Source organism: Dermacentor albipictus, chromosome 10, assembly GCF_038994185.2.
Source record: "Dermacentor albipictus isolate Rhodes 1998 colony chromosome 10, USDA_Dalb.pri_finalv2, whole genome shotgun sequence".
Classification (NCBI taxonomy): Eukaryota; Metazoa; Arthropoda; class Arachnida; order Ixodida; family Ixodidae; genus Dermacentor; species Dermacentor albipictus.
In genome coordinates this window covers 42,324,537-42,338,033 of record NC_091830.1, presented here as the reverse complement: position 1 = coordinate 42,338,033, position 13,497 = coordinate 42,324,537, and the positions used below count along the sequence as shown (strand labels likewise).

Genomic DNA, 13,497 nt, shown 5'->3' with positions numbered 1-13,497 from the left:
AGGCAAGGAAGAAGAGGAAGACAGCTCGCTCCGCCTGTCAGACGAAGCCAGCAATCATGGACGAGGAGCTCTCGGAACTTGAAAGCGGTTCGGTGATGAGAGACCATGTCCTGGATATGATGAACGTTTGCTATCTCGACCTGCTGGACCAGTCATCGCTGAAGGGCGAACAGCAGCAGGTGGCCATGGACACGGGCGCTGATTGGTTGCCTGACACCACCACGCTGCTGCCCACGGCATCGGAATGGAGCCTACCTCTGCGGCGAAGCCTCTGCCTCAATGAGACTCATGGCGACAATCAGCGAGTGACCGATAAACAAGGTGAGTGGACGTGCACGACCAACAAAAGTGCTTAGAGTTTTGAACCGCGTGAAGTACTCAATACATGTTCAGAATGATAACCCTAAATGAACATGCATGTAGAGGGCGTTGGATGAAGACACTCACATTTCTCTTCGATTGATCGAGCAGCGGAGGTGCGTTCTTTTTGCGCGGCTATTACAATGTGCGGTCGTGAACAGGTCAGAGCAGAAGTATTTGCCTATTCACACGATCCTATGTGCGAATTTCGCAGGCCGCTTGGTCTTCAAAAGTGCACGGCATGAAAGCATGCCTGCATTGTATTGAGGTATATGTGAATATAATATATGTCGTAAGCAATTAGGCTGATAACACTGCCTCTCTTCCCTATGTTCCGTCTTCGCGAGTCATATGACATTTTTTTTTATCTTGTAGCCTCTTCATAGTACTAGAAACTGTCCTAATCTCCGAATTAAATATGTCTTGAGCTAGTATACGTGTACTTGATCCATAGACTCGCTCCTCGAGCGAGCCCCTCGCAACGAAGCCAGTTTTAACGTTCCTGTGAGGCACTGGACTGAGATACTTTAATAACTTTTGTATGTTGCATGTTGCGTTTTTTGTATATGGTCTGTGTATAACGGTCACTTTGCGTATCATTTCTCGTCATTTCTTTGCGGATTAGAGCGCTTCTGAGATACACTTCTGCAGTAATAATTGAAGTTCCCTAATGAATTATGTTACCTATATTAGAGATATAGATGAGTCATAACGTATTTTCCTCTATAAAACAGGCGAGTCATTGTTTCGAAAACCGAACGTAATTTTGTCAGGTGTGGTCCAATCATCTTTGCCGTGCTAAGAACGGCGAGTCTGCCTGCTATTTTTATAACTGGTTTGCTGCATATTTGGCAGTATTTCAAATTTGCGTTTATGTGGTGTACGAGACACTGTGATTGCTCGGGGATAGCCTACATGAGTTAGGAAAAGGCTTGAGTAGCATGAAAAGTCAATGCTTGCGGTCGTGTGTGCTTCTATTGCTTTTTCAACGCTATAGTTCAATTTTACAAATGTTAACCGGGACTTCTAAAACATTCATCTGAACAACCTAATTAATGAAATTCAGATTCTGATATACATAGCTGTACTCTTACATATCTCCGACAGTAGAGGTCTATTAAGAATGAAATTTTAAGGTATTCTGTGAATGAGACAGGTATGTTGAAAATCACTAGTAGATACAAGTTGTTCTTTTCTCCATTTCTTTCTATCTTTGGCCTCATCGAATATATTGATCCGGACTTTGTACTTTGTCGCTTGCTTGAGCGGTATTTCAACTCGCATATGTAATATGTATTATATGCTTAATATTATGTATTAGGTATTATTATTGTTCATTGTACGGTCCGTTAACACTTTGGAAGAAACAAGTCACACTTTCGCAATATTTTATTTCGCAGGCGACAGCGCAGTCACGCCGAGGAAGTCCGGCGAGTTGAAGGCCACCGACGGATGGCGATCCTTCTTGAGCAAGGCGCCACGGCCTTTGGTCCTCGTCTCCATCCTGCTGGCTGTAGCCATCGCGATCGCGTTCGCGTACGCGATCGTTACGGCCGCCCGCCTGGCTCCCCATCGTGCGAAGCGGGGCCTGGCGCGGTCATTCAACGACACGGATGCCGCTTTGGGCTAAATAATGCACACCAATGCGCATAATTTTTTTTGTTCGAATTATACATTGCAGTACTGAATGTGAACTTACACGCATCAATTTCGTGTTCTTATTAAGGATCGCAATGACTCGCAGACGGTGTAGCCAATTATGATTACTTCTAATAGCATTCAGAGCCAAGGGTATACCAAGTGTCGGATTACAGAACTTAGAGTACATGGTAAATGTCAACGTCCAAAGGGGCACAGCGGCTGCGAGAGAGCGCGTATGGTTGACGTCTTCGCCGACAGACCAAGGTCTACGAGATTTACTCCGTGGAAATCTTACTGCCTGGCGGTGCCTCTTTACATTCGCCGAAAACATTGCAGGCATGTGGTTTCGTATTCTGCAAGGATGTCAGGAATTCAACTCCTGGCATCGAGCTCAACAGAAGAACGCCACACTCGCGGAACCACCGCAGTGGGTACTGTCCAACTCGCTTGTAAAAAAACACTGGTCATAAAATATATTGGACATATAACGATTCCACGTGCCGGCACCGTCTTTAGAAACTGTTTTATAGTAAAACAACCCGCTTAATAGAATCTCTACGGGTCACTTCATCGGTTACAGCAGCGGATATTTGGCGGATGTGAGTCAGTTTCAAGAGTGAAGAAGTGGTGCGACACGCCGGTGAAAGCGCGAGCCTCACAGAATGCCTCATGAGGTGTGCTTCACTTTGCGTCCGGCTCCCTTCTGCCCCACTTAAAGGTGTCATATGCAAGGATTACATCCGAGCGAGTTTCTTACATCCACCCGAATTGCCTCCGCGTTAAGCAAGGAAACTTAAAAGATTGGGCTTTTCTGAGAAACAGTGAAAGTTTCCTTGGATTACAATGCTGAAATGGTTATCTTGTTTTTCTCGTTTGCGCAACTCACCTATAACAATTATTAGTCGTAAGAACATTATAGACTTTGCGGCAGAATTTTTTATTTGTGGGTTGGACTGCAATATTTATGAAGGTTTATTATTTGCTGGGCCATTCATGCGTTTCTAGTGTTATATACTTTCAGAAGCGAGCAAGACGAGATTCGCCTCTAGGAATGTTGATGCAAGCTAGTGCAACCTGTGAGCCACCTTCCCGAAATGTTTCGATAACAAAGCTAATTCCTGTAATTGGTGATGTTCATGTAACTTGATGTGCATGGTGAGTTTGATGATGTTCATCATGAAGAATGATGGGTATAACGTTAAGGGGTAAGAACAGAGCAGATTGGGTGAGGGGAACAAACGCGGGTAAATGACATCTTAGTTGAAATCAAGAAAAAGAAATGGGCATGGGCTGGACATGTAATGAGGAGGGAAGATAACCGATGGTCATTAACGGTTACGGACTGGTTTCCAAGGGAAGGGAAGCGTAGCAGGGGGCCGCAGAAAGTTAGGTGAGCGGATGACATTAAGATGTTTGCAGGGACAACATGGCCACAATTAGTACATGACCGGGGTAGTTGGCGAAGTATGGGAGAGGCCTTTGCCCTGCAGTGGGCGCAATTAGGCTGATGATGATGATGATGATGATGATTGTGAAGCTATGCGCTAGCACTAACGCATGTCTAGGGTCCACACCATCATGGACACCTTCATCGCCATCATCTTCAGAAATTTCTCAACTCGTGTTTTTCACAGAATCGGCAAAGGCGACAGAAATCGCAAACGTTGAAGTGAAAGTCGAGGCTCTGCAGCAGGAGATGGAAGCCATGCAACAATGTATCCCGCATGTGGAAAATACAGTGGAAGAAACATGGCTTGCAAAATATCGAAGACGTAAAAATTTGAAAACAATAGCGCAACATGAACTTCAGCTGGGACGGCCTGCTGATGTATCCGTAAGGAAGGATTAATGGCAAAAATAAGTGCAGCAACAGAAACCTATTCCTCATCTGGCAATTGTAGCAGCTATGAACGAAGCATGGATCCTTACGACATTAAACAGGGTGTCCCAAATAACTTTAGCCAGTGTTTAAAGATACCCGAATGCCATGTAGGTGGACAGAACAAAGGGAATTTTCGTTCCCGTCGTTTCAAGATGCTCAGATTATGTTTCATTCCGCCTAATTAGATAACCAGTCTTAATTGATTGAACAACCTTTAAATATTATATTTAGATGAAAACTGCCATTGAGAAAATGGTAGGGTGACATGAAAGCACTTGCGATACAGCTTCCTGTTGCTCTATACACGCTACATAATAGTCTTTTTCCTAGCATGAAAGAAGCTCGCAAATGCACAAAAAATTGCCGCGCGAATGGCAGACCGCTCTAGGCTCTTTCCATGTATTCGTGGGCTTTTCGTGGGCTCGGGAACAAACCCTCTGGTTCGATGGTGGCAATACGTTGTGTCGCTATACTAATTCAATGCGAAGTGCATTACTGTCGACACTCATAGTGAGATCGGCTCTGCCGAATTTTGTTTCAGTGCATTCACAGAATTAATTTGGAATCTGATCGTAATTGAGCTAGTTCTATAGAAGTAAAAATATATAGTTTTTAGTAAGAGTAAACCTTTTGCTTCGTCTAACGTTCGGCGCATCTTAATTAGCGCCGATCTCCAGAATATGGGTACGAGAATACGGTGCGCTTGAGCTTGTTCCGTTTCTTTTGTGAAGAGTAATCTGGATCTCGGAGTGATTCCAACTTCCTCGTCGAAAGTATGCACGAACTAACCGTGCGCTCCTTTACAATGTACGTGGATAGTTGATGTATTAGGTAGATATTCTTCCCTCAAACTACAGTTTGCAATGGAATTCTTGATCCGTATGTGTTCTTAGAAGTTTTCTTGCTATGCTTCAAGAAAGTCTGGAACTGGTGCTGCAAATGTCATATCTTTACCCTTGCCTTGCGAACTAAGAATGGGTCACCAGTATAGACAAAAGTCATTTGGCAACCACCACCACGCCAGAGCCTTTGTACCGTGGAAGTGAGGCAAAGAAGAAGAGGAAGACAGCTCGTTCCGCCTCTCAGACGAAGCCAGCAATCATGGACGAGGAGCTCTCCGAACTCGAAAGTGGCGCGGTGATGAGAGACCACAGCCTGGATATGATGAACGTTTGCTATCTCGACCTGCTGGACCAATCGTTGCTCAAGGGCGAACAGCAGCAGGCGGCCATGGACATTGGCGCTGATTGCTTGCCTGACACCACCTCGCTGCTGCCGACGGCATCGGAAGGCAGCCTACCTCTGCGGCGAAGCCTCTGCCACACTGCGACTCCCGGTGACAATCAGCGACTGACCGATAAACAAGGTGAGTGGGCCTGCACGACCAACAAAAGTGCTTAGAGTTAGGCGCCGTATGGACTACTCAATACATGTTCCGAATGATAACCGTAAGTTAACGTGCACGTAGAGGGCGTTAGATGAAGACGCTCACATTTCTCTACGATTTTCGATCAGCGGTGGTGCCTTCTTCATGTGCGGCTATTACAATGTGCGGTCGTGAACAGCTCAGAACAGAAGTATTTGAATATTCACACTTACGATCCTACGGGCGAGTTTCGCAGGCCGCTTGGTCTTAAAAAGCGCACGGCATGAAAGCATGCCTGCATTTTATTGAGGTATATGTGAATATAATATATGTCGTAAACAATTAGGCTGATAATATTGCCACTCTTCCTTATGTTCCATGCGCGAGAGGCATATGACATCTTCTGGGATCTTGTAGCCTATTTCATAGTACTAAAGATTTTCCTAATGTCCGCATTAAATATACACCAGAGACCACTATGTCTTGAGCTACTATACGTATACTTGGTCCATAGACTCGCTCCTCCAGCGAGCCCCTCGCAACGAAGCCAGTTTTGACGTTCCTGTGAGGCACTGGACTGGGATACTCTAATCACTTTTTTATGCTGCACGTGGCGCTTTTGGTGTGTTGTCGGTGTATGACGGTCACTGCGCGCATCATTTCTCGTCATTTTAGTTCCAGATAAGCGTACTTGTGAAGTATACTTCTGCACCTATAATTGAAGTTTCTTAACACATTCTGTTGCCTATCTTAGACATATAGATTGGTTATAGCGTTTTTACCTCTAAAAGACAGACGAGTCATTGTTTCGAAAAACAAACGTATTTCTGTCAGGTGTGGTCCAATCATGTTTGGCGTGCTGGAAACGGCGAGTTGGCCTGCTATATTTATACATGCTTCGCTGCATATCTCTCAGTATTTAAAGTTTGAGTTTATGCCGTGTGCAAGACACCGTGAGTGCTGGAAGATAGCCTAAATGGATTAAAAAATGACAAAGTTGTATGAAAAGTCATTGCTTGCGGTTGTGTGACCTTCGATTGCATGTTCAAGTCCAATTCATTTTTTTAATAGGGGCATCTAAAACATTCATCTGAACAACCTAATTATTTAAACTCAGATTGTGATACACATTGCTGCATTCTTAAGTATCTCCGACAGTATAGGTCTATTAAAATGGAATATTAAGATATTCAGCTGAATATGGGAGGTATGTTGAATGTGTCTAGTCGATACACGTTGCTCTTTCCTCAAAATTTTTCGCTCTTTGGCCTCGTCAAATATTGATCCGGACTTTGTCGCTTACTTGAGTGGTGTTTCTACTGGCATATGCATTATGAGACCCTTCATTGTACGGTCTGTTAACGCTTTCGAACAAACAAGTCACGATGTCGCAATGTTTTTTTCTGCAGGCGACAGTGCGGTCACTCCGATCAAGTCCGGCGAGTTGAAGGCCACGGGCGGATGGCGATCCTTCCTGAGCAAGGCTCCCCGGCCTGTGGTCCTCATCTACATCGTGCTGGGTGTAGCCATCGCGATCCTGTTCGCGTACGCGATCATTGCCACCGCCCGCCTTGTTCCCGATCGTCCGAGGCAGGGCCTGGTGCAGTCATCTAACAACACGGATGCCGCTTCGGGCTAAATAATGCGCTCCAATCCGCATAAAAAATTTTCATTTCTTTTCGAAATATACTTTGTAGTGATGAATGTGATCTAAAACGCATCCGTTTCTTGTTCTAATTAAGGATAGCACTTGACTCGAAGATGCTGTAACCAATTGGGATTAATCTGATAGCGTTAACAGCAAATGATATATTAGGTGTCGGATTACAGGACTTTGAGTATTTGCTTACAAAATTGTTCTTTTCTGTGAAAGAGTGAAAGTTGTTTTGGATTGGAATGTTTAAATGTTTACCTTGCTTTTCTTCTTCGCTTATCTTACCTATGACAATTATTCTTCGCAAGAACTTGATAGCTTTTGCGGGAGAATGTTCTCATATGTTGGTTGGACTGTAATATTTATTAAGGTTTATTATTTGCTGGGCCATTGAAACGTGTACAGTGTGATTTACTTTTAGAGGCGAGCAAGAAGAGATTCGCCACTACGGATGTTGATGCAGGTAGTGCAACCTGTGAACCGCCATCCAAAAATTTTTAGTTAACAACGCTAATCCCCGTAATTAGTGCTGTTTTTGTAATCTTCCCACTAATAGATGCTATTGCAACGAAGCATTTGAAGCCTTATGATCATAGACAATCTAAAAGGAAATGAAGCCTGTAAAAACACTTACAGCTTTGCTACAGAGAGTAGCTGAGGCTTTCTGGAGTCGACAACTCAACATCATCTCCTACCTAGGGCACACAATCACCGCTATTATTTAAAAAAATCACCGCCAATCCACTGCGGTGAAGGTGGTTTGTCAGCGAATCTGTAGATATGTTGCGCCTAATGTAGGGCATCTTCTCAAATACTGATCCCATGATGCGCTCCCATTACGCACATTGCTCTTCAAGGTGATATATGACAAAACGTTGATTTCAATGCAGTTTACAAAGCCTTTTTTATTTATTACTTTGAAGTTGCTGCTACAGCTGCTTTGTGGCCGCTATGATACATACACCTGTATTGCGTTGTTATTTGGGAAATTATCTTGCCTAGAATTAAATCGTCATGACCCATGTACGCTAGATGGTTGAATCGCATCATTGACCTAACCGAGGCCAAACTCTTCCACGAATGGGGTGAATCACTGCTTTGCTTCCGGTTATGAGCTTTGTGCTTTGTAGTTTCCGACAACCACTGCCGGCGAGGGATTGGCGGCAACGTACTTTGGACCAACACGGAAGTGCACGCATCTCACAGTCGCCTAAGTTGTTTTGTGGTATTTTTTAGTTTGCGCTTCGTATTGAAACCAAACCTGTGCTGTATGTTCGCTTCACGCTTCTGCCTTACGGGGGTATGAGCCATAGCTCCTGGCCCTGCAATGCCACCCGGATCGGCCCACTGGGCTTTCTGTCGACGTGACTGACGCGAGAACGTCCCGGGATGCTAGCCATAGACAGCATTGCTGTAATAGCTTCGATTCTGTGGTCGTTTTCAGCTTTTCTAGGCGCTACACATTTTCGCACGAAGAAACTAGCGCACTAATCCCGCCCGACACTTCATTTTCTTTTTCACAGGAAAGCGATGCACGAGATATAAAGCTCGCGCGATTTTAACCGAACAATGCAGTGTGGCACAGCGGCAAACTTAAGTTTACCTAAAGATTTTCTACATGTGACTCCACTGCACGTCGCCACTTTTTCTGTTGCCTTCATGTATGACATACCGTAAACGCCTTGACTAAGTTCACTTTTAATAATCGCAGTATGTTCCATATACATTGTTAAACAGATCCACCGAAGATAATCTATTTTTTCGCCTGTAAAATATTTATAGATGGTACGCTTTCTTGCTGTCTCCTGGCGGCTTACGCGAAAAACGACAGCAAAATAAAGATTAAAGATGCTAACCGTAATGGAAGTATCTGTCTTTCTCTGTTTCCCAGATAACGTAATGCACTATTCTCCACTTCACACCTTGCTAATGTCGCGTTGTAATTAAGGATAAGGTTTATACGAACCGCAATTCATATGTGTGCTTCGTATTTTGCGTCTGCACTTGGGGAAATTTTAGCTGAGGAGCTAGCTTTGCTTGCATATATAAGTACACAGGGCAGGACTATATATATATTTTGGTACTTTTGAAGATGTGAAGTTCAGTACTTTTAAATAAAGAATACTATGTGATTTTCCTTGGTAAATATGATTAGTAGGATTGTTTATTATCCAAAAGTTCTTATACTGTAATACTCACCAGCCTATATAGGGGATATTCAAAGTGGATAACAATGTGGCAGCACAGGCCACCTACACCACCTTCCGGGAGACTCAGTTGCGAATCGCCTGTATGCTGCGGGGCCTAGAGCCACTCGGAGTCACCAGCAGCGCCTTGCTGCTACTGGTGACTCCTAAATGCAACAGTAACCTTCACCCCCTAGCGAATAAGTAAGGCTAAATTTCATGCGCCCCCACGAATCAACGGAGCCGCAACCGCTGCTTTGTGCACCATTGCATATTCGTCCAGAACGTGGTATTCTCAAGCGGCGCACTACTTCGAAACCAAAATATTCGCCGAGCACATCTCCTCTTCTCGCGGTGACGTGCGTTTCAAATCTGAGCCGAGTGTCCTAAACATTTGCGCATACGTTCTCGAATATTCGACTGAATCGTCTAAAACAACCTTGCATTGTATTAGAATACACCGGATTCGCTGCACCCACAAGAAAACGGGTCTCGTGTTTAAAATTGAAGCGCAGGTGCTAATGTTAATCTCCAAAGCTAATAAACGTCCATGCAGGAAACTAATCGGCACGGTGGTTCTTCCGTTAGCAGTGCCTTCTTGCTTCGATCGTGTGCACTGAAACTGTTCGAGTCAGGTTGCACATGCGTGTCCCTTGAATAGGGAGAAAAAACGTGATCGGCATTTAGGTCGAGGGTCAGGATTTATTAATTCCGGGAGAGCTGTTTTGTGCAGCTCGCAGCCGTAAGTATAAAAGTTTCGTTAGATATCCGCGGGCGCGGTGGTCAGGCATGCTGCTCAGGTCAGAACTCAGAGTCAGAGCTCCAACACCAACTTTGGGCCATCGAGCATATCACGGAGGCCGTACGGGATTGACAGCTCCCAGTGGCCATCTACGTGGCCCCACGTCCGCGCCTACCGATCGCCGGATTCCAAATGAAGTTATCTCACTCATTCACATATAGCGCGTTGCCCGGGTTCTCTCCCACTCGCGCTTCCTGCACTGCTTAACACATATAAATTAGAAAATGAAAATAAGATTCCCGATGCTATCCGTGATTCCACTATCTTACGGACTCACGCGGCTGTGATTAACGAAAACCGGGCCCTTCGATTACCCCTCTTCTCGTTCATCGCAACAACTAGAAGCGCTGGTTCCTGCTCGGGCGTCTACGGGGCTGAAAGGGCGTCAGTGTGCGAGGCCCGTTTCGGCACGTTTACGACCTCGCATGCGCCAACTCTTCCTTGCTGAGTATCCGTTTTAGTGTCATTCTAAAGCTACCATTGCATGCCACCACGATTTTCGACAAGCCACCGCATGCTAAGTAACGGAAAGCGGACCAATCGCACACGGCGGCGCCATCCTCCGCATGCGGTTATCGATGTTCAGTGCGCCGCCTCGGCCCCATCAGAAGCCTCTCCACTTGAGCACGCTCCTGGCCTGCTGGCAGTCAATTAGGTAAGACCAGCCGCACAGTGTAGGTAATGTTATTGGTTTTTAAAGGAAACAAAACTGACCTCCTTACAAACGAGGAGAGCGTTTTATTGGTATCTTCAGACAACACTGTGGGTGACCGCCCGATGCTTGCGTCGGCGGTTACGCAAATTTGACGTAAGGATATTGGAACAAAAACATATTTGAATAGTTTTACATTATAGCGCCCATGATCGCAATTGAGCTGTTTTTATAGGAGTAAATATTTAGAGTTCTTTAGTAAGAGGAAAACCTCTTACTAAAACGCCTAACGTTTGGCGCGTCCTAATTAGGGTCGATCTCCAACAAATGGATACGACAAGACTGTGCGCTTGAATTTCGTCTGTTTCTTTTACGATGAGTAACTCGGATCTCGGACCATTTCCAACTTCCTTGTCGACCATCCGCAGGAACCAACCGTGTACTAATCTATACGCGAATTGTACGTGCATAGTAGATATATTTAAGTAGATATTCTTGCGTCGAACTACAGTTGACGGTAACATTCTTGATCCGCACGTGTTCTTTCTCAGAAATTTCTTTGTTCTATTTCAAGAAAGTCTGGAACTAATCCTGCATAGGCCGTATTTTTACCCACTGCTTACGACTTAAGAAGGCGCCAACAGTATAGACAAAACTCATTTGTCAACCACCACCACGCCAGAGCTACTGTACCGTGGAAGCGAGGCAAGGAAGAAGAGGAAGACAGCTCGCTCCGCCTCTCAGACGAAGCCAGCCATCATGGACGAGGAGCTCTCGGAACTCGAAAGCGGGGCGGTGATGAGAGACCACACCCTGGATATGATGAACTTTTGCTATCTCGACCTGCTGGACCAGTCGTCGCTGAAGGGCGAACGGCAGCAGGTGGCCATGGACACGGGCGCTGATTGGTTGCCTGACACCACCTCGCTGCTGCCGACGGCATCGGAATGGAGCTTACCTCTGCGGCGAAGCCTCTGCCTCAATGAGACTCCTGGCGACAATCAGCGAGTGACCGATAAACAAGGTGAGTGGGCGTGCACGACCAACAAAAGTTCTTAGAGTTTGGAACCACATGGAGCATTCAATACATGTTCCGAATTTTAACCCTAAATGAACATGCATGTAGTGGGCGGTACATGAAGAAACTCACATTTCTCTTCGATTGATCGAGCAGAGGTTGTGCCTTCTTTTTGCGCGGCTATTACAATGTGCGGTCCTCGAACTGCTTAGAGCAGAAGTATTTGAATATTCACACTTACGATCCTATGCACGAGTTTCGCAGGCCGCTTGGTCTTGAAAAGTGCACGGCATGGAAACTTGTCGGTACTTTTTTGAGGTATGTGTGAATATAATATAGTTCGTAAAGAATTAGGCTGATAATACTGCCAATCTTCCCTATGTTGCGTGTGCGAGAGGCATATGATAATTTTTATCTTGTAGTCTATTCGCACTGCTAAAAACTGACCTATTGTCCGCATTAAATATACATCAAAGACCACTCTGTCTTGAGCTACTATACGTATACTTGGTCCATAGACTCGCTCCTCCAGCGAGCCCCTCGCAATGAAGCCAGTTATAATCTTCTTGTGAGGCACTGGACTGAGATACTCTAATCACTTTTGTATGTTGCATGTTGCATTTTTTGGATGTTTCCTGTGTATGACGGTCATTGTGCGTATCATTTGTAGTTATTTCTTTGCAGGTTAGCGTGCTTCTGAGGTACACTTGTGCAGTAATAATTGACGTTCCTTAATGAATTCTGTTGCCCATCTTAGAGATAAAGATGGGTTATAGCGTATTTACCTCTAAAGAAAAGGCTGGGCATTGTTTCGAAAACCGAACGTACTTTTGTCAAGTGTGGTCCAATAGTCTTTGGCGTGCTAGGAATGGCGAGTTTGCCTGCTATTTTTATACAATGTTTGCTGCATATCTGGCAGTATTTCAGGCTTGCGTTTATGCCGTGTGTGAGAAACTGCTGGTGCTGGAAAAGAGCCTAAATGAATTAAAAAGAGGGCTAAGTTGTATGAAAATCCAATGCCTGCGGTCGTGAAACCTTATTTTGTATTTTGAAGGCTATAGCTCCGTTTTTCATATGTTAACAGAAAAATGTGAAACATTCATCTTAACAACCTAATTGGGTTAAATTCTCATTCTGATATACATTGCGTTATCCTTAAATGCATCCGAGAGTAGAGGTCTATAAAAATGGAATCTTAAGATATTAAGGTGAATAGGATAGGTATCTCTCATTGATACAAGTTGCTCTTTTCTCAGTTTCACCCGCCGTGGTTGCTCAGTGGCTATGGTGTTGCGCTGCTGAGCACGGGGTCGCAGGATCGAATCCCGGCCACGGCGGCCGCATTCCGATGGAGGCGAAATACGAAAACACCCGTGTACTTAGATTTAAATGCACGTTAAAGAGCTCCAGGTGGGCGAAATTTCTGGAGTCCTCCACTACGGCGCGCCTCATAATCAGAAAGTGGTTTCGGCACGTAAAACCCTTTAATTCTTTTCTGAATTTTCTCCTATATTTGGCCTCATCAAAGATTGATGGCGACTTACTTTGTCGTTTACTTGAGCGGTATTTCAACTGGCATATGCATTATGGGACCCTTCATTGTACGGTCTGTTAATGCTTTCGGACAAACGAGTCACGCTGTCGCAATATTTTATTCGGCAGGCGACAGCGCGGTCACGGATAGCAAGTCCGGCGAGTTGAAGGCCACCGACGGATGGCGATCCTTCCTGAGCAAGGCAACCCGGCCTTTGGTCCTCGTCTCCATCCTGCTGGCTGTGGCCATCGCGATCGCGTTCGCGTATGCGATCGTTACCGCCGCCCGCCTGGCTCCCCATCGCGCGAAGCGGGGCCTGGCGCGGTCATTCAACGACACGGATGCCGCTTTGGGCTAAATAATGCACACCAATGCGCATTACATTTTTTTGTTCGAATTATA

General features: G+C 45.2%; 3 protein-coding genes across 3 annotated transcripts; all 3 read left to right on the top strand.

The window, feature by feature from the left end:
• On the top strand, positions 1-2,827 carry LOC135907412 (uncharacterized). The gene is made up of 2 exons (XM_065439098.1): positions 1-321; positions 1,761-2,827. Exons 1-2 carry the CDS (start codon positions 57-59, stop codon positions 1,988-1,990), a joined length of 495 nt encoding a protein of 164 aa, XP_065295170.1. The 5' UTR covers positions 1-56; the 3' UTR covers positions 1,991-2,827.
• A 2,120-nt stretch (positions 2,828-4,947) lies between these two features.
• On the top strand, positions 4,948-6,958 carry LOC135907411 (uncharacterized). Its single transcript, XM_065439097.1, has 2 exons — positions 4,948-5,249; positions 6,659-6,958. The coding sequence occupies exons 1-2, from the start codon at positions 4,985-4,987 to the stop codon at positions 6,886-6,888; spliced, it is 495 nt and encodes a 164-aa protein (XP_065295169.1). The 5' UTR covers positions 4,948-4,984; the 3' UTR covers positions 6,889-6,958.
• A 4,328-nt stretch (positions 6,959-11,286) lies between these two features.
• Positions 11,287-13,497, top strand: LOC135907410 (uncharacterized). The gene is made up of 2 exons (XM_065439095.1): positions 11,287-11,567; positions 13,224-13,497. Exons 1-2 carry the CDS (start codon positions 11,303-11,305, stop codon positions 13,451-13,453), a joined length of 495 nt encoding a protein of 164 aa, XP_065295167.1. The 5' UTR covers positions 11,287-11,302; the 3' UTR covers positions 13,454-13,497.